Source organism: Dermacentor silvarum, chromosome 4, assembly GCF_013339745.2.
Source record: "Dermacentor silvarum isolate Dsil-2018 chromosome 4, BIME_Dsil_1.4, whole genome shotgun sequence".
NCBI lineage: Eukaryota > Metazoa > Arthropoda > Arachnida > Ixodida > Ixodidae > Dermacentor > Dermacentor silvarum.
The window spans coordinates 232,042,470-232,070,278 of record NC_051157.2 but is presented as its reverse complement, the minus strand read 5'-3'; the positions used below and the strand labels follow the sequence as shown (position 1 = coordinate 232,070,278).

General features: G+C 51.2%; 1 protein-coding gene across 5 annotated transcripts in view; it reads left to right on the top strand.

Moving 5' to 3' along the window:
* The window catches only part of LOC119449313 (protein O-mannosyl-transferase Tmtc3), a 731,059-nt gene that overhangs the window by 247,309 nt on the left and 455,941 nt on the right, over positions 1 to 27,809 (top strand). For all 5 annotated transcript variants that reach the window (XM_049666410.1, XM_049666409.1, XM_049666407.1 and 2 more), the window contains one exon: positions 22,929 to 22,991. In XM_049666410.1, coding sequence (XP_049522367.1) covers positions 22,929 to 22,991 — 63 coding nt within the window. The remainder of the gene's footprint in view (positions 1 to 22,928; positions 22,992 to 27,809) is intronic.

Sequence of the window (27,809 nt, the reverse complement as noted above, 5' to 3'; positions counted from 1 at the left end):
CGAGCACACGGGCGTTTTTCCATTTCGTCTTCATCGTAATGCGGCCGCCGCGGCGGGGATTTGATCCCGCGATCTCGTGCTCACCAGCGCAACACCTTAGCTGACCTTAGCTGAACCACCGCAGCGGGTAATTGGAGATATCTGTTAGACAGCTATCGAGTATATGTACATGCGGGTAATTCGTGGTGATTGATTGTTTGCCAACGCAGAAGAGAGGTGCCTTTATTGGCCCTCCTTTGTGGGTTAAGACGCAGCGCTATATCAGCTGGGATGACGATAAGCCGGAGTCGGCATTTTGGGATATCATCTGGTTTGCTGCGCCTTTGAGTTTATCCAACGTGTACGCAGCGCTGCGGTGGCGATGCTGAACCAAGTGTTTCTTTTCACTCTCCGGCGAGGGTGAGGAGGAAGCCTGGCGGCGACGACATCATCCCGTCGTCGTGGCTTTCATCAGAGATTCCTGCTTTTAAGTGGTGTAGAAACAGCGTAGAGCTGGAAGTTGGAGAAGATAAAAAAAATCATAAATCAGAAGGAGGAAAAACAAAAAAAAGTATGACCAGACTCGCATTTGGCTTGCTACCCTACGCGCGCAGGGGAGGGGCTTTACATAGAATAGTCAAGGAGGAATGGTTCTACGAAAGGAAAGCGCAATTCCTTTTCAGGGTACAAGGTGCGCTGTGTCAAATCAAGCAGTTATAACAGGAACAGCATTATCGACGATAACGAGTGTAAATTAAAAGCTCTGCCTTTTAATTAAAAGGCATCAGTTCTGCTTTCTGAGAAAGCCTAACAAAATGTTACACGCTTAAGAGGCTTGGCCTGTCCCATGGGTAAACCGTTAGGGTTTTAACAATTTTCACAACGAGATCTAACTAGACAATCCACCACCTATAGTGAGTGGTCTGTCCATTTCGGCTGCTGTTGAGATGCCGATTGGCTGGGCAGGGGTACTTGTGAGAAGGAGTCAGGCGCCCGCGGCCGCTCTCCCTCCTTGCTGGTACAGAGCCATCCAATCAGCGGCGGCCGAAATTGGGGTGGGATCTATAGGGTCGGCACTGGATTTTCTTTACGGCCGCCCCTGGCTGGAAGTTTGCTGTCCGTTCCGACCACTGAATGCACCGCGATGTGGTGCTCGCCTACGAACGCCAGCGCTCGCGTCCCTCTGCGGTCGAAGAAGGCGCTGTGACAGCACGGGGGCGAACTCGCCTTTGATCCCAGTGAAATGCGGAGCTTCGTCCGAGATTCGAAGCTCTGACAGCGATGGCTGGCACCACTACGGAGACCTGTGAATATGCCCGTTCTTGATTCAAAAGGTGCCAGTGGTTCTTCGGCTAGTCATTCGGAATAGGCCCAGCCAGTGCTGCAACTGCATTGTGTTCGGTGCTTGGCCCACTCATTTCCCTGACAGGCTTGTAGTGACGGGTGCTGTTTCGTGGTTTGTTTAGCCAGTATCGACCTGTCGTTCCTTGAGGCCTAGTGGTTGCCTTTTAGTCGACCAACTAAATGGCAGCCAATATTTGGTGGAAACGCTGCGTTAAGTCGTGAAAATGAAACCAGCCCTTTGTTGAAACTTTTGTGATCATTTGTTAGTTACGTGTAAAGCGAATTTAAACTGCAGTAGAGACACTCCACAGCGGTGCTTCATTGATCGTGTTATGAGTATTATACGAGACGACGGCTTCGGGAACGCTCGATCGAATCAAGAGCGCACACCAGCTACGGCTGTGTTAAAAGAGGCGGCTGCACCTAGACTTGCAATACCTGTTCGGAAGGCTCGGCCTTGTGCTTGTATTCCTCCAAGTGCAGGTGAGTGCGGTGCAAGGGTCATCGTCGTAGTGCACTGTACTCCCGAAGCAAAGCAATGCGAGAAGTGAGGACGAACGGCCGGGGCACACTCGAAGAAAGCTCGAGGCTGGCCGGGCACGTTGGGCGCTGCCGCCGCCGCTACGTGATGTGTCTCCCCTGGCGCGGGTTGGGAGACATGGCTGTGACTTTTAGGGGCTCACGTTCCGATCAGAGGCACGCCGAGGGAGCGAGAGATCGCGCAACTCTTGGAGTCGGGCGCGTTCCTTTGTGTTACAACAGCTTTGCCGAACAGCGCTGCCGTTGACCGCTGCCGATGTGGCGTAAAAGCGAGCTCCCGTTCTGAACGTCGTCCCACGTTCGAGTTGTAGTTCGTGACTGCTTGTACAACGTAGCCGGCTCACCTCGCCTAACTTGGGGACATTGTCATGAATAAATATGTTGACGCACACTTTCGTATCAAAGTAAGGCTATACTTTGTTCGCTTTGTGTTTCTTTTTTTTTTTTTTCCTTTGAGTCCTCAGCATTTGCTCTGCCTGCGTCTCGCATGAGAGTGTTGCTGTCTGAAGACGTGGCGCCTGAGCCTGTTCGCGTGCTCCCTGGTTCACGAGTGTATGCCGAATGCTTTTGTTTATTTTTTTTTCTTTCCCTGCAGCAGGTACTGCAGTTATGCGAGATGTTGTGAGGAAACTGGGGTAGACTTGACCGAACTGTCTGCCACTTTAAAGACAGAATGCAGGCAGCGCGCATGATGAGCGTACAATCCACACAAGCACTACACACATCCTGGAGCGAGTACGCAGTGAGGAAACAAATAAATACCCAGCACTACAGTACAGCAGTACAAAGTAATGACCGCTGTGCATTCGCTATACTGAGCTAGAGCAGAGGTACATAATAGCCAGTACAGTGAAAGCAAATTTAAGACAGTGGGATGCTATACATTACGCGGTAGTCAACGGTTTTGAAACAAATTGTAAAACTTCGTTTATGGCGATAGCAGCTATTCATTTGTTGGCTTTTGTTAGGAATATTTTCAAGACTATGCTGCAACATTTGAAAGCTGTATTAGTGCGAGGTGCAAGGACGGCAGAAAACTAGGTGGGGTGATGAAGTCAGGAAATTTGCAGGTGCAAGTTGGAATCAGCTAGCGCAAGACAGGGGCAATTTGAGATCGCAGGGAAAGGCCTTCGTCCTGTAGCGGACGTAAATATAGGCTGATGATGATGATGATGATGATGTACCAGTGTTCATGATGACAAGTAGTGCGAGATGATGTTTCAACATGCAAGTTAGCTGTTGTATGTGATATTGTTTTCCTTTTGGGTATTTTGAATTTTATTACGACCAACAAAATCCAAGCGAATCATTGTGATTTTGGAAGGGAAGTGGGAGTATTCTAAGACAAGTTCTGAACCTAACGTAACGCTTCTTTTTTTCAGTAGTACTCAGTTTTGATGAAGTTTTTGGTACCGTTAGCCCAAACCTAAGCCGCAGTAAACCAAGTGAGATGCCGGAAAGTGCGTGAATATTAATCACTTGACAGCTGGTCATGATAGCTTAAATGTTCTCAAATTAAGGTCGGTTTAACAGCGCAAGTCCACCAGAGGGGACAGAAGAGCGCTCGGTTCTGTCCCCTCTGATCGCCTTGCGCTGGTAAACTGACTTTGAAGCACGTTTTACCCACAAGCCCAATCCCCTTCTTAAATTCTCAATTTACCGGGACAAGGAGGTGGTTGGTTGTAGGTGACCTTGCAAAAATGGCCACCGCCTTTCAGCAGAGTTTGAGAAATGTGTTATCGCCAGGCGCGTTCAAAGCGAACCTCGAGGCGGACGAACCAGGCACACGGCGATGACAAAAGCGGGTGAGCCATGCAGCGCGCGTTGCCGCGCCGGGCCGCCCGTCGCCACGAGCGCCCTTGTAAGCGACGATGCAGCGCGTACTTTTTGCACCTCTTGGGCGCCCGTTCTTGCGGCGAGCGTAACCGAGCGCAGCAGCGGAGGCAGCGGGCGACCACAGAGGAGGAGGCGTGACTGGGAGGCCGTCCGAGAGTTGACCTCCTACGTATTGTTTCCGATTAGTTAAGCAGGCTGAAATCCCACAAACAAAAATTTCCTGGAATGCCTATTGTTCTGAGTATGAAAATTAGTTTGCTGTGAGGAACTTTGTGAAAAGTTTTACGGAAATCTAAGAAAAGCATATCTATCTTGCCGTGTCTATCCAGGGATAATGCAAGGGAATGAACCAATATGACGAGTTGAGTTACGGTCCTTTCCGAAACCCATGTTGAAATTTAGTCAATATGGAATGCACTTCCAGGAATTTATTTATACTAGTTGCTACGATATCTCCGATACTTTTACAACATGACGAAGTTAGTGAAATAGGACGGTAATTTTGCTAGTGTTAGGCGGTCTCCCGTTTTAAATATGGGCACAATTCGGCACAATTTGGCACAATTCTACTCTATCCGTGTCTTGTGTTGTGCGCTAAATGCAGAAATGGAACACCAACATGCCCAAAGTTACGTTATTAGAGATAGATTGTCCGCGCCAGTTGCTATCGCGAAATGAAAACACGTATAGAGCTGCGCTCAAATTTCGCTTTAGGGAGTATCGTAATCGTCGGTAATTTTTTTTTTTTAAAGAATGACCCGTACCGTTGTCGGCGAAAGGCGTATTTTTCATGTTGCCAAGTTTCAGCGAGCCGAAAGGAATACTTCGTTCTTCTTTATCTTGCGTGAGAGAAACAGGGCAGCCTTCAATTTCGTACGGGTGATTTGTAAGCAGTTCTCGCATGACGATTTCTGTAAACATGAAAATGAAATAACATTGTTACCGCAAAACCAGACGCGTTGGCATTTGTGTGCCTTCATATTCTAACGCTTCTTAGCATGTTAATATGTCTTTTTCTGCCGAAACCGTTTCGTCGGGGTAGCCTTCGTAGGAAGTCCCACCGGAGCTTGGTCGCCATTGTTCTCTAGGCGTCTGAGCGAATAGTGCGCTATATAGAGTCCTATATAGATATACTGGCCTTTCTGCCAACAAACATGCGGGAAGATAGCGTGCTGCACAGCCACACAGGCCTTTGGCATAAAACACGCTAGTCTGCAACAGCTCTCTTTTGCTCGACGGTAAGGCTTTGCTAACACCCCGTCTGAATAATGACTTCTCTTATGGCTCGTTCACATGGCGAAGTTCGCTGTCAACAGTGTGTGAATTTTCCCAACGCCGAAATACTCTTGCTGAACCCTAGCCTGAACTGTAGTAAAGCAAAGGAATACACAGAGCGCAGGTGTAGTAACGACCCCCTCTACTGTTTTGTTTTCGGTCGTGTCGATCATTTTGCTCTTGATATTGCTGTGTTTCGGGCATGTTGGTGCTCTAACTCTGAAAACATTTTTAGCGCCACCGGACGTGAGGAAGACACCCGCGTCTTCTTGCCGTCCTTGTCTGCTGGAGCTAAGATGTTTTTGCTGTTGGTGTCAGCAATTAAAGAAATATTGGACTATGTTTTGGGACATCACTTTTCACCTGTCTTTCTTTCCTCCTTAAAAAAATATACCCTCATTTGGTTTCCCGTTGTCGGCACGTATGTATTCATGGTCGTGGTGTAATTATTTACCAGAAAACCTTAGTAGCAAGTTAATGTCCTTTCTGTGAACTTATTCATACGCACTTTATAAATACGCATGCATATAACCTGCTGGATTAATTATTGGTGCTGGAGTTAGGTTGGCAAAATGAACAGCATTCACTCAGACTGTTGACTGACACGGGACTCAGACTCACTAAAATTCTACTCAGCCGGGCTCACCTTTCTCAGACTCACCAAGATCAGACTCAACCGGGATCACTTGTACAAAACTCACCAATATCAGACTAAGGCAGGCCCACTTAGATCTACTCATAGCATCACTGTATATACACTGTTTCATGTTATGCCTTGTATTTGCCCTCGTTGTCATGGATAGGGGCAAGAACCTCGTCAAGCTGCAAACAAGCAGCTTTTAGTTCTTGTCTCAGCATTCATTTTGTAAATGAATGAATGCAAATAAAGATTGATTGATTAATTGATTTATTCATTGATTGAGTGATTGATTGATCTATCGACTCATCGACCCGCACTCGCTCGGGCCCACTCAGATTCACGGAATTACAGACACACCAGTATAGCAACAAAGTCCTGAGCTGTGACTCCATACACAGTCGTTGATCGTCCATTTATTCGTTTGATTTGAACTTAAAAGTTTATCTCATTCATCTGAATCACTAGCTCACTAAAGAGCTCACTGATTGAGAGCAAGATTACAGATCGCTCCAAAGTCCAGTTCACACTCACGTCTACTCACATGCACCTACTTGCTCACTTGTCGTCTCTCTCTATCTCTCTCACACACACACTCGCACGCTCATGATCACGTCCACTAACTCTCACCGGCGTTCACTGATATTCCAAGCCACGTTTATTTATGCTGGACGGCACTCACTCATATTCGCATTTATGCTTGTCAGCACGGACTCGCGCTCACCACACTCTGGTGGAATCACGCCCACCCACAGATAGGCATACTTGCTCGCGCTTACACCTGCCAATTGCACTTAGCCTTCTAGAAATGGCACAGAACGAGGCGACAAATAAGAGTCCACAACAGCCCAAGTGCCAACAAGTTTATTTTCTGAAGCCGGTGCAAGACTTCCATATTCCACCTGCAAAGGACCGAGCGTTTAATGTTTAGAATAGGTCGGTTCGATGACGTTGTCCTGTTCAGCATTGCTGGAGATGAATAGTGACAAATGGTTGAGGACCTCGGTTGCCCAGCCGTTATGTATTCACTCGCTGCCTGACCCTCAAATACGTGACCACTGACGTAGCCAGTTGAGATGTGGCTGCTGCCATGCACTAAGGGCGGCTCGCTGTTTTCGCCTGAGATGTGCGCTCGTGATGAAAGCCACCTGGAAAGGCGAGTGTCGGCCGAGGCGGTGGTCGTTGCAGCGCCCACCTTTCATCAAACAGCGTCAAGGAGTGTCACGTCTGCGCCTCCAACCCCCTGGAGCCGACACAAGTCTGCGGCCACGGCTCGCGCTCTCTTGAGCACTGCCATCATCGCGGAGGGGTTTCCAAACGCGCTCTTCGGCTACTGGGCCGTAGTCGAGTGAGCGCTCGGCGGCGTGCAATCGACTGCGCGCACCGGTGATCGGCGCTAGCCGGCCACTCGGCTGATTGATCACTCTGCCATTGTTATCGGACGGCCTTTGGGGACGTCATTAGGGACGCGTTCGATCAGGCTGCCATCCTTAGCGCCTCTGCGTGTCTGTTTTTTCCCTCCCACCATTTTACGCTATTGCCTTGTGGGTTGCTTGAGCCTTTGCTGGAGTCGTTCCAGCTTCTAAGTCGTTATTCTTCAGGCAATATTTTGTTTTTCCTGCACTCCTCTGGTGCGGTTGGCTCAAGTTTCCCCCGTCGAGCGGGAGCGACGTTGGGGGATACCTGTTATCATCGGGCCGCGAATGTCCGTCCGCTGACGATCGCCCGCTCCCGCCTGCGAGCAGATATACGGAGTCGCCAACGCCCGGACCTCGCTTGAGCTCGTTTCCGTCTTGGTCGGTGCTTGGCGGTCCTCGTTTGGATTCCCTCTGCTGCTTCTCACGGGGCAGGGCAAACAGCAGCGGTCTGGCAGCACGCTGTTCGAGCAACATTTCAATTTTATCTTTCTCTGACAGCGGCGCTTGTCGCAAGGGCGACAACTTATGCGCTAACTTCCAGCGTTCCGTCTTGCATACTCATATTTTATTTGTTTGCTTGTCTGTTTGTTTGTTTGTTGATTCTGTGAGCCGTCAGCAGACGTTCGCCGTGAAAAAGTAGACCTCGTGGGCTAGCATTTGGACAGGGTGCTTGTGCAGCAAAACTTGGCTTGGGTCAGTTGATGCTCGGCTAGCTGAGAATGAAGTTACTTAGCGCAAGAACGAGCGAACTCGGAGCCGCATAATATGCGCCTGCCCGCCAGCCCGCCCCCACGCACACACACTCACACACGCGTACATATACACGCACACGCAACAAACGCATGCGCACTGTAAATCATGTCCTTTGTTTTAACATCGCTAAAGAGGCTGCAGCGTGCTTCGCGGGGACTTTACAAATACGTACCTGACAGTGTTTCTAGTGCGGTGTTGATAAGGGCTCAACTTTGTGTTCGACGAAGATCCACATGGAGCCATCTCGACAAAAGACGATGTCTCTTTCAGCATAAGGAATATCTGGGAAAAAGGGAGAAAAATGGGGGAACCCATCTCATGCTCTTCGTCGATGGTAAAGCGTTTAGCATTGAATCGATATAGCGACACGACGTAGCGCCACCGTCTAAACGAGTTATGTATGAGGCGTGTACGGCAGCGGGACTCTTTCGCGCTTCCCCAACAACACTGGGCGCCATGTAGCGGCGGCGCCGCGAAGCCTGCGCGTGGCTTCCGAAATGCATGGCGCGCCGGTGCGTGCTGATAAAGGGTCGTTTCACGTGGTGTGATTTGGTCTCATCCCCCCCCCCCTCCTCCTTCCAACCTCGGCCACTGCGACCAACCGGTTGGTCGCACCGATCGCTGCTATGTTTGGCCGCCAACAGAAAAAAAAAAAGAGAAGTCGCAGTTTCGCCCGAAAGGCGAAGCCTCGATTGCGATAGCAAATTAGCAGAGAGCCATACGAGGTAAGAATAGTACTTTTATAGGCCGTATCAATGTGTAAACATTCGCGCAGTAACGAAACTCATAAGAACGGTGTCGCGCGCACACAAGCAAACATAAACACATCTCACTCGATGACCGCGGACACTCGCTATTAAAACGCTGGTGTGAGGAAACGGGGCAGCAGCAGCGAGCGAAGTGACCTTCGTGCGGTTTTCTATCGCTTCAGAGCAAACTGAGCGCCGAGAACACACTGCACTTACTATTGTCTTGGACTTTATACGGAACACCCGCCGTGGTTGCTCAGTGGCTATGGTGTTGGGCTGCTGAGCACGAGGTCGCGGGATCAAATCCCGGACCCGGCGGTCGGATTTTTGTGGGGGCGAAATGCGAAAACACCCGTGTATTTAGACTTAGGTGCAGTAACCCCAGGTGGTCCAAAGTTTCGGAGTCCCCCACTACGGCTTGCCTCATAATCAGATCGTGGTTTTGGCACGTAAAACCCCATAATTTAATTTTTTTATACGGAACCTCATGGCGACGACAATGGCGACGGCAGAAATGCGTCTCAAGTGTCCATATAATTGCTGTCACAATAAAAAAAGAGAAAGAAGGATGGGAGAGATCCGTCTAAATTGAGCCGGAAGGTATTTATTTCGCTGTTCTGGTTAAGGTGGTTGGTGGGAAATGTCGTCTGTCGCTCGGGAAATCCAGAAAATTGCAATTGAGTTAACCCGTGGACTGCGCAAGCGCTGCATGACATCAGCACCGACACGGGAACAAGGTAGATAAAAGCTCGTAGTACAGATTCGGTTCTGTGATTTCTATGCCTTTGTTGACACGCTACATTGCTAATCAAGCAACTTTTTCTTCACCTTGGCTTCTGGTGCTGATAGTACGTACTTTTGCGTGTATTTCGTTAATTTACATGCATTGCTAGTTGTAAATACTGACACGTACACATGTTTATCTTTCACTGGTGGCCGCTTTCAACATTGGCTGACAAATGTTAAACGTTATCGCTCGGCGCAGGACGCGCCTGCATTGGAAGCTTCTCGGACGTTATCGATGCTTCTATCCGTCGTCTGTGGTCACCGACGCCCATGTAATCTGATTGTATGAGCGACGCGAATTGTCTAGAACTTTCTGGAAGACACGCGGGCATCAGGGATTAATCTGGAACCTTCGATGACTCAGGTATAAAAGCCGACGCGTTTCGCCGCTGATCAGATTTTCGACGATCGCCGACTGTGTTCGCCGCTATCGTTGTGCTTTGAGTGTACCTTGCTTTTGTGGGCACAGGTTCGCCCAATAAACAACCAGTTTCGTCGTACACAGTTTTACGACTGTTTTCTTCAGCGTCACTACTACGTGACATCTGGTGGAGGTGCTAGTGCGTTCATGCAGCGAACGCCCCCGCAAAGCCGCGATCCAAGCCCGAAACCGGAGGACAACGCCAACGTCACCAAGGACCAGCGAGCTAGCCGTAGGCAGCAAGGACTTCTGCCGGAGTACGGACTTCTTCCCGAGAAGACCACAGCGATCAAGGCCAAGTCAACGACCCCAATGGCAGCCCCAGCGTCCCCCATCCTGCTGCAACAACCTCGGGAGCCCCCGACCTTCCGTGGATCATCGGCTGAAGACCCTGAAACCTGGCTGGAGACATACGAGCGGATCGCGACGTTCAACAAATGGAGCGACGACGACAAGCTACGCCATGTCTATTTTTCGTTGGATGACGCTGCTCGGACCTGGTTTGAGAACAGAGAGACCACCCTTGTTACGTGGGACCTTTTTCGTGAAAACTTCGTGAGGACCTTCACGAGTGTCGTACGAAAGGAGAGGGCAGAGGTTCTCTTAGAAACCAGGGTGCAATTGCCGAACGAGAACATCGCGATCTTCACGGAGGAGATGTCTCGCCTCTTCCGCCACGCCGACCCCGACATGTCTGAAGAAAAGAAAGTTCGGTTCTTGATGCGGGGTGTCAAAGAGCAACTATTCACCGGATTGATGCGCAACCCGCCCAAGACTGTCGCCGAATTTCTTTCCGAGGCCACAACGATCGAGAAGACGCTTGAAATGCGCGCCAGGCAATACAACCGCCGTGCCCTGACCAACTACGCCGATGCTCAAGCTCTAGGCGCCGACGACCTGCGCGAGACCATCAGAGCAGTCGTTCGCGAGGAGCTGCAGAAGCTCTTACCCAGGTCGCAGCCTCAAGTGGCATCTATCGCCGCCGTCGTCAAAGAAGAAGTTCAGCGCTCACTTGGAGTTCCTGATGTGCAGCCGCAATCGCCGCAACCCCAGCCGGAAGCGCTGACTTACGCCGCCGTTGCCCGTCGTCAAGGCCCTCCTTCACGCTCGCACCAGGGCCAAGTAACGCCGCAGTTCCGTCGCCCACCGCCGCCGCCGCAGCCAGCACGCCCGCCCGTCACCCAGCGCAGCTACCCGAGAAAGACGGACATTTGGCGCGCCCCCGACCACCGCCCGCTCTGCTATCACTGCGGGGAAGCTGGTCATGTCTACCGCCGATGCCCATACCGCGAGATGGGCCTACGAGGGTTCGCCGTCAACGCGCCGCGTCCACAGCTTGGCGAGCGGCCACGTGACATCGCCGACTACCTCGCCGGAGCCCAGTGGCAACCACGACGACCCTCACGGTCGCCGTCACCAGGACGTTACCTGTCGCCGCAGCGCCGACCATACACTGGCCCAGCCCGGGGCCGGTCCGTGAGCCCCTATCCGGGAAACTAAAGGCAGCAACCGATGGAGGTGCGGTTGCTGTACGACGCAATGCCGAAGATCCTCCGACGCCGCCGACGACGACGATTCGCGATTCATCACGACGAGATATCAGCACGCCGCCTAGCAACAGCCTTGACAACACTTCGCCGCCGGAAGAAGACCTTCCGACGCGACGTAGCAGCAGCAGAGCAAGCCGACGCAGCCGTGATCCGACGCCACGAATTAACCGCAACGCCAGACGCCGGTCTACCGATCTAGACGTGCTCATCGATGGCCATAACGTCACCGCTCTCGTCGACACTGGAGCCGACTATTCCGTCTTCAGTGGCCCGTTCGCCGCCAAGTTGAAGAAGGTGAAAACAGCCTGGCAAGGACCCGATATCCGGACAGCGGGAGGCCACCTAATAACGCCGACTGGAATCTGCACAGCGCGAGTCACGGTAAACAACCGCACTTACCCGGCGAGCTTCGTAATCCTGCAGCACTGCTCCAGGGATGTCATCCTAGGCATGGACTTTCTAAATCAACACGGTGCAGTCATCGACTTAAGGTCCAAGTCGATAACGCTTTCAACGCACAACGCGATACCACCGCATACAAGCATAAGTTACCATGCCTTGAATGTGCTTGAAGAACAAGTCACCGTTCCGCCTCGCTCCAGCGTAATGATTTCCGTCGGCACCGAAGTGCCTGCAGACATGGAGGGCGTCATTGAGGGCGATCATCACTTACTGCTCGACCGAGAAATTTGCGTCGCTAGAGGCATAGCTGAGCTACGTGCAGGGAAAGCAACGGTGATGCTCACGAACTTCAGCCCCGAATACAAGCACATTAACAAAGGCACCACGGTCGCCTACATCGACGAAATAGTACAAGCCAGCAGTGCTTTCGCCTTCACGGATTCCAGTGCACCCGCAACGACGACTATAATACCTGAACCAACTTTCGACGTCAATCAGAACCTTCCCAGGCATAAGAAAGAACGACTAAAAGCTCTGCTCCTGCAATACAAGGATTGCTTCTCGTCGTCGTCAAAAGTTCGACAAACCCCTGTCGCCAAGCACCGCATCATAACCGACGAAAATGCCCGCCCATTGCGTCAGAGCCCGTACCGAGTTTCGGCGCGCGAACGCGAGGCCATAAGACGACAAGTCGACGAAATGCTACGCGACGACATCATCCAGCCGTCCAAGAGTCCGTGGGCGTCCCCCGTGGTGTTAGTGAAGAAGAAGGATGGAACCCTACGTTTCTGCGTCGATTATCGTCGCCTCAACAAGGTCACGAAGAAGGACGTATACCCCCTCCCACGGATTGACGACGCCTTGGATCGACTGTACAATGCAAAGTATTTTTCGTCGATGGACCTCAAAACCGGCTACTGGCAAATTGAAGTCGACGAGAGGGATCGGGAGAAGACGGCCTTTATAACACCAGACGGACTGTTTGAGTTCAAGGTCATGCCGTTTGGTCTTTGCTCGGCACCTGCGACTTTCCAACGCGTCATGGATACAGTACTGGCAGGCTTGAAGTGGCAGACTTGCCTCGTCTATTTGGACGACGTCGTTGTGTTTGCCTCAAGCTTCGAAGAACACCTGCGGCGCCTTGAAACAGTTCTTCAAGCAATCAAAACCTCCGGACTCACGTTAAAGCCAGAAAAGTGCCGCTTCGCGTATGAGGAGCTCTTGTTTTTGGGCCACGTCATCAACAAGTCTGGAGTGCGCCCCGACCCTCAGAAAACTGCGGCCATCTCCAACTTTCCTCTGCCCGCTGACAAGAAGGCAGTGCGTAGATTTCTTGGACTGTGCGCCTATTACAGGCGCTTCGTCAAGGATTTTTCACGGATCGCAGAGCCACTGACGTATCTCACGAAGGCCGACGTCGAGTTCAAGTGGGAGACGCCGCAACTCGAAGCATTTGAAGAACTGAAGCGACGCCTGCAATCGCCGCCAATACTTGCGCATTTCGACGAAAACGCCGATACCGAAGTCCACACCGACGCAAGCAGCGTAGGACTCGGCGCCGTGCTTGTGCAGAGGACTGATGGACTAGAAAGGGTTGTAAGTTACGCTAGCCGGTCGCTATCGAAGGCGGAAGCAAATTATTCCACAACAGAAAAGGAGTGCCTCGCCATCATCTGGGCTACATCAAAGTTTCGTCCCTACCTCTATGGCAGGCCCTTTAAAGTTGTGAGCGACCACCACGCCTTGTGTTGGCTAGCTAACTTGAAGGATCCTTCAGGTCGCCTCGCACGATGGAGTCTGAGACTTCAAGAATTCGACATCACCGTCGTTTACAAGTCCGGGCGAAAGCACTCTGACGCCGACTGCTTGTCTCGCGCCCCCGTCGAACCGCCGCCACAGGACGACCAGGATGACGACACTTTCTTGGGACCAATCAGTGCCGACGAATTCGCCGAACAACAGCGAGCCGACCCGGAACTCAGGAGCCTTGTAGACTACCTGGAAGGCAAGACCGTCATTGTGCCGAAGGTGTTCAGGCGAGGATTGGCGTCGTTTTTCTTGCAAAACGACATTCTCCTAAAGAAGAACTTCTCGCCTCTCCGAGCCAACTACCTCCTCGTGGTACCCTCAGCATTGCGTCCAGAGGTTCTGCAAGCTCTCCATGACGACCCAACGGCTGGACATCTCGGTTTTTCACGCACTCTCGCGAGGATACAAGAAAAATACTACTGGCCTCGCCTCTCTGCCGACGTCGCCCATTACGTAAGGACATGCCGAGACTGTCAGCGACGCAAAACACCGCCGACAAGGCCAGCCGGACTTCTACAGCCAATCGAGCCACCTCGCCGACCGTTCCAGCAGATCGGGATGGACTTACTGGGGCCTTTTCCGACGTCGACGTCCGGAAATAAATGGATCGTCGTCGCTACGGACTACCTCACCCGCTACGCCGAAACAAAAGCCTTGCCCAAAGGCAGTGCCGCCGAGGTAGCCCGATTCTTCGTTGAGAACATCCTCCTGCGTCACGGTGCCCCAGAAGTCCTCATCACCGACAGAGGCACGGCCTTTACGGCAGAACTAACTCAAGCCATCCTGCGGTACAGCCAGACAAGCCATCGCCGCACCACCGCCTACCACCCGCAGACGAATGGCCTCACCGAGCGCCTAAATAAGACCATCGCCGACATGCTGGCAATGTACGTCGAAGTCGAACACAAGACGTGGGATGCCATCCTTCCGTACGTGACCTTCGCATACAACACGGCCGTGCAAGAAACGACGCACATGGCGCCGTTCAACCTGGTCTACGGAAGGAACCCGGCAACGACGCTTGACGCCATGCTACCAGACGTCGCTGACGAAGAAAATCTCGACGTTGCCACTTATTTGCAGCGTGCCGAAGAAGGTCGACAGCTCGCCCGACTGCGCATCAAGAACCAGCAGAGGACCGACAGCCGACACTACAACCTTCGACGACGCTACGTCGAGTACCAGCCCGGTGACCGTGTTTGGGTCTGGACTCCGATACGCCGACGAGGACTTAGCGAGAAGCTGTTACGTCGCTATTTCGGACCATATAAGATCACCCGACGTATTGGCGCACTGGACTATGAGGTCGTGCCAGACGGCATTTCGCAATCACAGCGGCGCCGGGCACGACCTGAAGTCATCCACGTGGTGCGTCTTAAGCCTTTCTACGCCCGCTGACAAACTTAGGTACTTTGTTATTTTGTTATTGTTTTTTGTTATTTTGTTTATTACGCATGGTTTTTGTTTTCGCTTTCGTGTTTGTTTGTAGCATCGGGGCGATGCTTTTTAAGGGGAGGGTATTGACACGTACACATGTTTATCTTTCACTGGTGGCCGCTTTCAACATTGGCTGACAAATGTTAAACGTTATCGCTCGGCGCAGGACGCGCCTGCATTGGAAGCTTCTCGGACGTTATCGATGCTTCTATCCGTCGTCTGTGGTCACCGACGCCCATGTAATCTGATTGTATGAGCGACGCGAATTGTCTAGAACTTTCTGGAAGACACGCGGGCATCAGGGATTAATCTGGAACCTTCGATGACTCAGGTATAAAAGCCGACGCGTTTCGCCGCTGATCAGATTTTCGACGATCGCCGACTGTGTTCGCCGCTATCGTTGTGCTTTGAGTGTACCTTGCTTTTGTGGGCACAGGTTCGCCCAATAAACAACCAGTTTCGTCGTACACAGTTTTACGACTGTTTTCTTCAGCGTCACTACTACGTGACAATACTACACCCGCCGCGGTGGCTCAGTCAGCTAAGGCGTTGGGCTGCTGAGCACGAGATCGCGGGATCGAATCCCGGCCGTGGCGGCCGCATTGCGATGGAGGCGAAATGCAAAAATGTCCATGTGCTTGCGTTGTAGTGCACGTTAAAGAATCCCAGGTGGTCAAAATAAATCCAGAGCCCTCCACTACGGCGTGCCTCATAATCAGAACTGGTTTTGGCACGTAAAACCCCAGATAGAAGTAAATACTACGAGGTGTCCTTCAGGAGAAGATACGACCTTCGGATGTCGTCCAAATTTTCCGGTTTGTTGCATAAAGCTACTCGCGATATACGATAACGCCACAGATGCCTTTATAAATATTCATAGATAACTTCAATACATAATTACAGCACGCGCACCGCGGTGGACGAACCAGGCTAGCGCTAAGATTCAAGTTCACAACCCAAATTCATCCCATGTTAATTAATCACACACACACACACACACACATCATTTGCTGCTTCATTCAGGGGCAGACGTGGGCTTTTGGATTGGCGCTTGCTGTGTTACGTTTCGTTCAAGAGTCTAGGAGCAGGCTCCGCTTATGCGCAATTATACTAGCAATTTACAGACATAATTTCTTTACAAGCTGACCGCATAGCGCGAGGGCCTCACTGCACTGACACGACGACTTCGCTGCCACCGAATTCCAAATACTGCATATGCGATGAGGATAGCTATATGGGCTTGCTGACAGGTCCTCTTATAATTTCTTTTAGCGCAGGCAGAAAGACATGGATATACAATGCACATGTGAAAACACTCAGCGCTGAACGACTGTTCGTCCGCCATGTCTCCTTGCACTGAACTTTAGGAACCGCTGTTGCGCACTCTAAAACAAGTTTAAACCTCAAAGCGTTTTTAAAGTACAAAACGCGATTGTTATTTCATAGGGCTATGTATGCCATAGTGCTATTATTATTATTATTATTGTTGTTGTTGATGTTGTTGTTGTTGATTTGAAAACATATACATTTGACAGGAAAGGGAAAGCGAGGAGCAGGCTGGCAACGGCCTCCGGAAGGGGCACAACGCCTGCCTAGTCTTTAGAAAGGAGGAGATAGAAACATACAAATGCAAGATAGGAAGAAGGGGAGGAAAGAAAGAGCGAGATAACAAATCTCAAAGAATAAAGTAGAACGCGCAGCACAGGTCACATACAGCAACAGTTACAAACTTGAACATAAGTTAGTTCCAGAAAAGTAAGGAGAGTGCGATAAGCTTGAGCGCGTCGAGACGCACAACCACTGGGGTACGAACTTCAATCACACACGCATCATTTGCGGCGCACAACACAACACAAATGAAATAAGTTGCTAGGCGGGTTCTTCTTTTACATATTAAAGTGTAGCTTCGTATGCTACAGTGGCCGCGTCCCGACTACTGCAGCTTGTGTAATCCTTGCGGTGAACGCTATGTGCTTCGCAATTCTTCCCACGCGCATACCATGTGGTTTTGATGCGTGTTTCGCGCTTTTCTTTATTGAAGTAAATACTGCGGTGCATGCGTAATTCGAATGAGATTTCGCTTCATTCCGTGGAATGGTTTTCTGTCGACTGTTCCGTCGACGGAGATGAAGAAATCGCGAGATCCGAGTAGCGTACAGCTTTTTACAGTGAAGCTGTTAAGGGCTCAGTCTCCGATGGTTGGCTCCGCGTGTAGAAAAAATCACCGCATATCCACGAAGTGAATGATGATGAGTGGGCGAAGCACCGGGGGATCATTCGGGTAACCGTGAATCCCCCGACGCCGGCAAGCGGACCCAGAGGCGGCGAGAGAGCGGGAAGCGGCGGCAAAACGCAGGAAGCGTTCTCTACCTGAGTTTGGTGGCGCCGATGCTCGGTTCAAGTAAAGTTTTTTTCAGGGACTTTAGGTTCAAGCGCGAGCTTCGCGAGCCCTCAGCTCCGGGTCGCATATTTTGCTTTCCGCGGATGATTGCCACGCGAGAGAGAAAAAAAAGAGGGCGAGGAGGATGGTACCGGCGGGACGTCTCCGTTGTAACGCCGCCGGCGTTGGAACGGAGAACACGCTTGCTGGTAACTAGGCACAACTGCGGCTGCTGTTAAGCGATCGATGGTATTCCTAAATAAACGCATCACTGTTTTGATGATCCAAATATAATCTCACTATCTGGGAGGGAGTAGTCTACCTGACTGGAGCAGTAGTACGCTGCGCTCCGCAACACCCCAACGACCGCCGCGTCGCGTCGGCGCCCGGCATCGCGGCTTCCGCCGCGACACCGGGGCACAAACGATGGCGCCTCCAAACAGAGAAAAAAAAGAAAATGGTGATACCAAGAAAAAAAAGTCGAGGCGGGATTCGAACACGCGTACCCCAGATCCCAAAGCGATCGTCGTAACCACCTCGCCATACAGCCACGCTTCCAAATCGTGCATTCATAAAAACCCAATGATTGCGTTCGAGCGTCGTCGTCGTCGTCGAAAAAAAGGCGGCGCCATCCTCCGCGCCCTCCTTTTTTTCTCTCTCGCGTGTGCAATCATCCGCGGAAAGCAATATACGCCTCCGGGTCCGCATGCTGGCGTCGCCGTGATGCAGCAACTTTGCGAGCCCTCGACTCCGCTTGCAGTTGAGCTGCCACTCTCGCGTTGTCATCCATAGCGGGCGCTCCGTTATCAGAAGCGATCGTTATCATCCATGGCTGAAGCGAACGAGAAGAAAGGGAACCGAGGGGCCCGATTTTTATTAATCATATCATAAGAATGTTTGTTGGCTTGTTGCTTGTTTGTTTTGAATGTTTGTTGGCTTCTTATGATATGGCTAAAGAGAGAAAGAGAGCGCGCGTCGGGAACGAACGCCCTTGTGCACAGCAGCGCCCCTAGCGGACTCCATGCAAACCAGAGCTACGGACGACGACGACGAGGGTCGGACAAGGCTCGGCCCTAAGGTGCTTCGCCCCTAAAACTCTAATTGGCCGTATGCTATATGTGCGAGTGAAAGCGCGCGAGGCACGCGCGCGTTCAGCGGAGCGAGCGCACGGCGGAGAGCAAACGGGACTTCTTCCGTCGCGCGAAAGAACGTGGAGGGACGGGAGGGAGGGAGAGGAGGCGACGTTTAGCTGCAGTACCAAATGCGTATCTTGCGACCGGGCGCAAGGGTAACTGGCGACTCAATCACAGTCAGAAGATTTAACATAAAAGGCATGCGCAGCTGGTGTTCTGTTTCATGACATTTGTTTATGGGCTGTCGTTCTCAACATTCTGAGGAGCTGTATAAACTTGGACATGTAGCAGCGCCAGCAACGCGCAGAACTGTTGTCGACGGTGGCGGTGTTTTTCCCGCGTTCGCACCGAATGCGTGCGGTGTTGGTGATGTGTTTATTAAGAACGGGCCAACCTTTGCTGTACACCCTATCGCTGTGTACCGTAGCGACCATAAAACCATGGTCCCTGTGGTCACTAAATAAATGAAAACCACCGGATCATATATATTTCTCATTCTTAATAGTCATAATTGCAAATACATATTTCCCACCATAGTACAGCTTCGCTGGTCTTCCATCTCCACCCCAGTGGAAGGGTTGACAGTTTTTTCGCAGTAATTTTTCACAACACGTGCCTGAATGTGTACCGGGCCGTGAATCATTTGGTTTGACGCACGCGCTCTCCGCTTAGGGTACGCTGTACTTAGGGTGAGGACAAGTGCGTCGTCCGCTACGGCGGCCGCCATTGTCAGGCTCTCGGTGAGAAGCGCGGCGTGCGTGGCGCGCCTGACGCCTATATTCGCGGAAAGAAACTGGGGCAGCAACTCCCCGCTGGGGCATTGTCATATATAGTGCGTAGAATCATTTCTTGTGAAGCTCATACTCTACCCTTGAAAAACTTTAAGAGATGAGCAACTCTAAAGAATGCCATGCACACTATGACCATCTCTCCAGTAAACTCGTTTTTACCACCAATCGCGTGTTTGGTAAATGAAATGAGTGTGTTCTTTTCTTCCTCGCATAATTTGCCCGCCGACGCTCGCCTGCGTTCCAATTCTTCCGAAGCTGTTGTCGCAGATGCAATTCTCTCGTTGCTTGCTATTTCCACGTATACACACTGGCCGAGAAAGCACTCGCCTGCGTGATAATGGCGCCTCGACCCAATTGAAATGCGCCCGCGAGAAATTCACGAGCGCATGCGTCCGTGGCGTAATGGTTTGAATATCGGGTTTCTGTACTAGACGTCCTGTGTTCGAATCCGGCCTGCGGACAGTTTTAATCAAATGTATTTAAGTATTCGTAAAACAGTTTAAAATGAGGGGTTGAGGAATCCGTTGAAAACCACAGGGAAGACGTTTAGGCAAATCCAGGTGCTAACCACAACCCCGCTTGCAGCTTCCCACTAGCACTCGAGTTCGCTCTAAATGTACGAAACTCCGTTGTTTGGGCTTCGGGCGGATGTGTGTCGGCGCCTTTCTGACACAATATTGTCACGTAGTAGTTACGCTGAAAAACACAGTAGTAAAACTATGAAAGATGTGCAAACCTGCGCCCCCCCCCCCCCCCCCCCCCCCCCCCCCCAGCACAGGCTACGCTCAAAGCACTGCGATAGCGGCGAACACAGTCGGCGATCGTCGAAAATCTCATCAGCGGTTAAAGCGCGGCGGCTGTTATACATCATTCGTCGAATATTCTAGTGTTATGACTGGTGGCCGCGTGGTTTCCAGAAACTACTACACAATTCGTGTCGCGCGTGCAATCTGATTAACAGTTCGGCGAGGACATACTCAACAGACAGAATCAAGGATAACGTAAATTCTAAATCATACAGGCGCGTCTTGCGCTTAGCGACAACATTACGTTATTAGCGGGTGAAATGCGGCCCCCGCGAGAAGGATAAAGAAGTATGCGTGCCAATATCCCGTCAGCGTTTCGTGCACCCACGAGTAGGGGGCGATAAGCGTACACCGAAGTTTGTGCATTCACATATATTCACCCATTCAAGCCTAGATGGCGGCACGGGGGTTTGGAAAACGAAACGGAAGAACGAATGGAACGGTGGAGAAAATTTTGCAGAACTGCAAAATGCGGCTTTGCTTGCAGACGCAAAGCCGCATTAAAAGGCCGTATCGTCTAGGCTTAATTTACCGTCAGCAACAGGGCCCCTCAAGCAATTGATCCCGACTGACATCCGTAGCCGATCCACACAGACCCTATCCCTAGAAACATGCACCCTGGATACAACAGGGCCCGGCGCCAAGCTCGGGCTGGATCTATCATAAAAGCCCTTGCTCATGTACCTGGCGTCACATTTGTTGATGCAGCCCAATATTCCATTTGTGGCCGTCGCCACACGCGGTGGAGTCCTACACCACGCCTCCAGCGTCACTACCACCACTGCCGAGACGGCTGAAGAAGTGGCCATCGCCGTGGCCACGCTAGATCCTACCTGTCACACCATCGTGTGTGACTCTCGCTCAGCCGCCAGTAATTTTCAGCAAAGGCCGTATTTCTCCTCAAGCGCTTCGCATCCTCTGCCAGGTACCACACTAGAAAGACAGCATGATCTCCCTGGCATGGATCCCGGCCCATGCGGGCCCTGTCCAACCACACCTCCCCAACCTCAACGAGGTCACCCACTTCATTGCGCGAGGCCTAGTCAACCGCGCCGGAGTCACTGGAGTGACCACTTATAACGATCTCGTTAAGGCATTTTACCTCAGTCGCCGAACCTTCCCCCCACCTCACCCCAAGTTCAGCCGCGCGCAGGCTACCGCACTGTCTGCTACAAACAAATACGTACCCTTCACCCGTCCGCCTCCACCTTATATTCCCACACGTTTACACTACCCCCAACTACCGGTGCTGTGGGAGTGCCCAGCACAGTACACACACGTTAACACCACGACCCTCTCCTCGAAATTGCGTGAGGCTCTGGGGAGCTCCGCCCTCGACGACCAAACCTGGGCGACCCAGCACGCCCGTAAGGCGGCGGCGAGGCAAGCCCTCGCGTCCCCGCATGGGAGGCTTAGGCCCAGCCATCATAAAGTGCTGGTTCTACAATAAAAGTTTATTCCTTCTCCTCCTCTAGTCGACACCATGAAACCGGTCGAACGTCAAATCAACACATCTGCGCCAACCGCGGTAGCTTTGCGGCTATGTATGGCATTGCTCGAGGTCGCGGGTTGGATCCCGAACGCGGCAGCCACATTTCAACGGGGGTGAAATAGAAAAAAAATGTCGCACTTTCGCCCGAAAGGCAAAGCATCAATGGCGATAGCAAATTAGTAGAGAGCTATTCGCAGTAGGGATAGTAGTTTTATCGGTTGCATAAACTTGGACAAATTCGCTTACTAACTGAATTGACAAGCGTGGTGTCAGCGCGCACAAGCAAACATGAATATATCACACTGAATGACGGCAGACAACGACTGTCAAAACGCTGGCAGCAAGCGCAGCCGCCACAGCGAGTGAAGGTTAGTGTCGTCAATCGTTTCAACGGAAACTGAGCGGCGAATCCACAGCGCATACAAAGGTCAAAGCCGTGTGGAGATCGCTTTTAGGAGACGGTGCGGGCGACCGCCACAGCCGGGCAAGGTACAAGCACAGTTGTTGGCAGAATAGAAGCTGCCCCCCCTCCCTCCTGCGCTGCCTTCCCGCTTTCTTGTTTTGGCGTGGGAAATTGAGTGGCCAGTTCCCCGTGCGCCCGGTTGCAAGATACGCATTTGGTGCCGCAGCACAGTGTCGCCCCGCCTCCCTCCGTCTCATACCCCCACGGTCTTTCGCGCGACGGTCGCGTTTGCTTTCCGCCGTGTGTTCACTTTCCGTGATAGCGCGTGTCCCCCGCGTGCTTTCCCTCGCGCATACGGCGCGCGGCGACGATTTTATCGCCCTTACACGGAATATCGCCCTTATACTTTATACGGAACCTCACGGCGACGACGACGGTGACGTCGACGGCAGAAATCCGGTTGAAGTGTCCATATAATTGATATCGCAATAAAAAAGAAATGCTCGTGTACTTGAATTTAGGTGCACGTTAAACAACCCCCGGGGGTCAAAATTAATCCGGAGTTTGACATTGCGGCATGTCTCATAAACCGATTGTGGTTTTGGCACGTACAACACCATAATTCAATGAACATTTAGGCGATCACAGTGCTAACCCTCTTGGAAGTTACGAACGTCGGCGCAAAACAACCCCTCAAGCAAACACGTCTCCCTGTGTGTTCCGTGTACTACGCAGACGAACAGAAATGTTGCACGCAAGGTAACGTTCAGCATCAACTCACCACTCTCGTACTGGACTAAACGCTGAATAAATTCGCCGTCAGCATTTCTGGGGAGTTTCGCATAAAACTGCTCTTGTAGTTTTATGCAAGGCTGGCCCTTAGGTGGCTGCTGTTTTCGTTTTAACATCTCTTAAGCGGCTGTCCAACAAACGGTGAATTGCGTGTTGGGATGAAAACTCCTGAATTGCCATACTCATTCCTTGCAGGGTGACGGCGGGTGCTCCGGCTGCGGAGAGCCTTCTTCTTCATCCAACGTCAGCCCGACCCATGTGAGTTTCTTTCAGTGCATTTTCTTCCGCTAAGCTACTCGGCACTAGACAGCTGAGTTTGTTCCTATAGCATGCACGCTTAGTGAAATACTTATTCGTGTATTCAGGAGACGCCAGGCTCCTTTTTCGTCGTTTATTCTGACGTTCAGCGTAACGCTCAGAACTACACACTCGGTGAATAAGGATGAAATTTTCCTTGCCTTGGCAAGCACTTTGATTGTGCATTATTAGTTTACAGAGCCCCTCTGTAGTCATTTGATGAAGAAGCAGACAGAAAGAAAGAAGAAAAATGAAATCACGAGTCCTTCCCCTGCCGAGAAAAGCGGGGTAAGCGAAGCTTGTCGTGTGTGTACCTGAGCTTCGTGGTGATTTTCTTTCTCTCTCTCTCTTTCTCTGTCTATCTTTCTTTCTCTCTCATTATTTTTTATCTCTCCCTTTCTTTCTCTCCTTCTCTGTTTCGCTCTCATTCTTTATTAGGGGCGAAGCTCCTTAAAGCGGCACCCGTTCGTCCCTCGTCGTAGTAGTAGTAGTGTGTAACCAGTCTGAGAAAAATGAGAAAAAAAATTCCGAAGTTGTGTCCGTAGCGCGGAATCGAACCAGGGACCCCTCGCTTCCGAGCGCGCGGCGTTAGCCCACTACGCCACGAAGCACACATAGACACAAGCACCACGATGGCAATAAATACCCAACATTAACGAAAGGCCGCGTTTCTAGCGCGTTTTATTGCGATAGCAATTATATGGACACTCAAAAGCAGATTTCTGCCGTCGGCGTCGCCGTCGCCGTCGGCGTCGCCGTCGCCGTCGCCGTCGCCGTGAGGTTCCGTATGACGTCATTTGGAGATGAAATCGTCGCCGCGCGCCGAACGCTGTATGTGCGAGTGAAAGGGCGCGAGGGGCGCGTCTTTCACGGGGAGTGAACGCACGGCGGAGAACAAACGCGCGTTCTGCGCCGTGCTCGCTTAAGGGCTGCAGAATTAGGCGTCTCGTTTCTCCTTTACAATCACCATATATGTAGAGCAAACGCGCCTTCTTCAGACGCGCGAGAGGCCGTGGGGGAGGGGGAAGGAAGGGACGCGACGTTTAGCTGCGGCACCAAGTGCCTATTTATATGAGAGGCTCCAGCAACAGTCACCAACGCCGCACGCATTTAGAGCTAACGCGGGCAAAACGCCGATGGCGTCGACAACAGTTCTGCGTGTTGTTGCTACCAAAGCCGCTCACCTTACTTCGTATGAGATTGCTGTGTTGCTATCGCATTCATTGCTTCGCCCTTAGGGCGAAACTGTGACATTTTCTAACGCGTTTGTGCTAGCGCGTTACGGCCCGTGTAAGAAGCTGGTGTAGGACGCTGTGGCCTCCCCGCCTTACCTTCAACGCGTTTCGAACGCGCTGCCCAAGGCGGTGGCAAGTCAAGTTCAAGTCGAGGAGCGTTTATGAATACGGGGGGGTATACTCTCTCAGCAGTCATGTGATGGCGTCGGCAAACGCGGTGCACGTTCCGGCATGTGTAAATGGCTGCGTAAGACGCTGTGGCCGCTCCCCCTTACTAGAGAGTACTGCACGTTTCTAACGCATTTGTGCTAGCGTCCCCTTAAGCGGGAGATCCGATGATTCCATCCGGAGCTTCGCCCACTCATCATCATTCACCCCGTGGATATGCTGTGATTTTTTTCTTTCTTCCGTTCTCTCTTTCTTTCTCTGACCTTCGTGGTGACTTTTTCTTTTTTTTCTCTCTCTTTCTTTCTCTATCTTTCCTTCTCGCTGTTTATTTCTTTCTTTCTCTCCCTGTATCTTTCTCTCTCTTTCTTTCTCCTATCTTCGTGGTGACTTTCTTTCTCTCTCGTTCTTTCTAACTTTCTCTCTATTTCTTTCTCTCTTTCTGTCTATCTTTCCCTCTCCCCTTATTTTGATCGACATTTCTTTCTCTCTTCCTTTCTTTCTCTGTTTCTTCCTGTCCCTCTCTCTCCCTTTTTCTTTCTCTCTTTCTTTTTTGTCCCTGCTATGTGCCATGAGCTTGGACCTTTTCTGCAGTATCGCCAGGATCACGCTTTTCAGCGTGACACCGCCGCCGCCGACACTTGTGAGCCTATAAAGCTACGCTTAAAAAACGAGGTTTAAGTTCACACTCGGCAAAAATTGGGAGGACGCTTAAGCTTCGCTTTTAAGAGTGGAACGCGATAGCATTCAAAGATCCCCGACTGCTACTCATGGTTCCCGACGACTGCAGCTTATGCAACCGTTATGGTTACTGGCAAACACTGGCGGCGAACGCTATGCACGTAGGTGAGCTTTCTGTTGGAAACGCTGCCTCTTGCGTGGGCCGATCCCGGAGATAGTGCACAACCTCGCCAAAGAAATTACATCGTTTTCAGGTTTCCGTATTTGTTGCGCACTTTTAATATTTCAGGCTGAGAAGATTTAACAAAAAGGCATGCGCTGTGGGTGATTTGTTTCATGACATTTGTTTGTGAATTATCATTCTAAAAATTCCGAGGAATAGCTTTGCCAAGAGTGGAAGTCAAGGTATGAGAAACATTAATGATAGAATGGTGTGGCATACCTAAACATAGTTGCGGATGATTTTCTCGACCGCGGGCGCCAATGCCGACGCCGGATTTTCTGCGACACGGGGCCCTAAATGCTGTCGCGTTAAAATACCAAGGAACCGTAGAACAGTGTTACCTGCTTTCCAAGTGCCTAACGCTTTCGGTTACTCAATAAAAATCTTGAAAAAGCTCTGACCCCTATCCTTAGCATTGTCCCAGTGCTTATTTAGGCTAAGATTAGTGGTGCTTCTCATTAGGAAAGTGTGAATCCGGGTTCTGTCGTCGGTGCTGAGTAGTACGGTGCTTAAGCCCGACGAAGGTGGCAATGTGGGCTTGTTGGTCTGTCATCATGGAATGGTAATCTGGAAGTGCATGAAAACACGGACACGAGAATAAACGAAGACGAAGACAAGCGCTAACTTTCAACAACAAAATTTATTTGCGTGACCGGTCGTACACAAAAACCACATGCACAGCGATATCAACACTGAAGATAGGTACATGACAGCAAAAACCCATCTAAGGCTGTTGCATCGAGAAAACACTAAGAACCGGAATCATGCACTGCAACTGCGGTCAGCTTTTATGGCATATGCAAATAATCTACCTCTCTCGCCGACAGTGAAAATGACTGTTTGCTGATACATTGGTCAGCGGCCGAGAGAATTTGTTCAGTTTCTATTATCAATCTTACAATCTCACGTTTATCCCTGTAAAGCCCGGCTCCCTTGTTTTCCTTCCGAGAACCCCGGGGCAAAGAGCGAGGCACGATCCTCGACTGATGTAGCCGAGCATGTGTACAATTCGTCGGAGTTAGTCGCCAAGTCGCGAGTCCGTGCATGGTGCTCCTGTTCAGATGTGAGTGCATCGAAGCGCGTCAGATAATCTCCGCACGCAACGCGAACCACGCAGGTGCAAAGCCTTAGTGAGCGTGTCATCTGTGAATCAGAGTATGGAAACACACCAGTCGCGGCGCATGGTGAACATTGCCAAGAGACCTCGAAGCTCATATTCCGGTTTGACGGAACGTCTCGAAAAAGAGACAGTGTTCAAAAGAAGGAAATGATGAATGAGCCCGAGCTGTGCGTTTCGTTCTCGAGGGAAAGTGCAGACATTGCTGCCCAGACTTCCGCTGTGTGTCTGGCGCGAGGCAAGGAAGGTCTTGCCTCGCGCCAGACACACAGTCAGTAGCAGAGCATCAGGGGATTGACCTTCACTGCTAAGGAAAGAATTGCTCTCTTGTGAATAGCTTTCACCCTGATAAAATAGGTACTGCGTAAGGGTTAGACAGAAAGCGCTAAACCAGCAGTCAGCCAGTTAGAAAAAAACCCAGCATTCAGCATACTTTTCTCAAGACTCATCATTGTTATGCTTACGGAAACGTGGTGTACATGTTATGCTTCTGTCTAACTTGCTCCCGTAAAAGGAACATTATGTTTTGCAAATTCCTTATTGATACAGCTGTAGTGCACTGGCGGGAATCCTAGGCAAAACCTGTTCCGCGGGGAAAACAGGGCTGTTTGAGCTACTTGGTAGCGCTTCAGGGTGTGAGTGACCAACTGCCTTAATCGGGACATTTTTCGCTGTGCCGAAAATTGCCGAAGCCAGAGGGTTCCTGGACTAGGGAACCTTCCCACCTCAGGGTGATACCGGGCCTCGCTGGGGACACTGTTTCAAGAATAAACGTTTCTCGCTCTCTCACTCTTCGCTGTGCTCTGTGGTCGCTTCTGAGAATAAGGCTAAAAAAATCGGACAAGTTTGCATTCGATCGCGCAAAGCTTAGCCACAGGGAAGCTTACTGGCGGCTACTGCTAGGTATGAACTTGGTTGCTGCTAGGTCTTAACTTGGTTTAACTTAGCTACGCATGTAGGAAGGTATTCTCGAGCAATCATTTTCGGAGGTACCTTCCCTTTCGCGACATTTCGTCTGACTAGCGCTGGACGCGTGGGCGCCTACGAGCGACAGCGCGCCTGGCATGCCACAAACGCAGGCAGGCTATCCAAGTTTGGTACAGTGCGAAGATAGCTGTCGCTTGCCGACACCGAACGCTTTGGAGGCTAGCCGCTCGATATCAATCGGCCGGCTTCACTGTGCCTTGAGCTTTGCGCGGCCTAGTGCAAGCTTTCGCCTTTTTTTTTTTTTTTCTCCTGGCTCAGCGCGCCGCGGAGGGAAGAGAAGCAGGGTTCGGGAAGGCAGGGAGCTGACCGCGTGCGCATGCACGCGGTCTCCTCCTCGTCCTCTTCCGGGTTGCCATGGCTACCACGGCTAC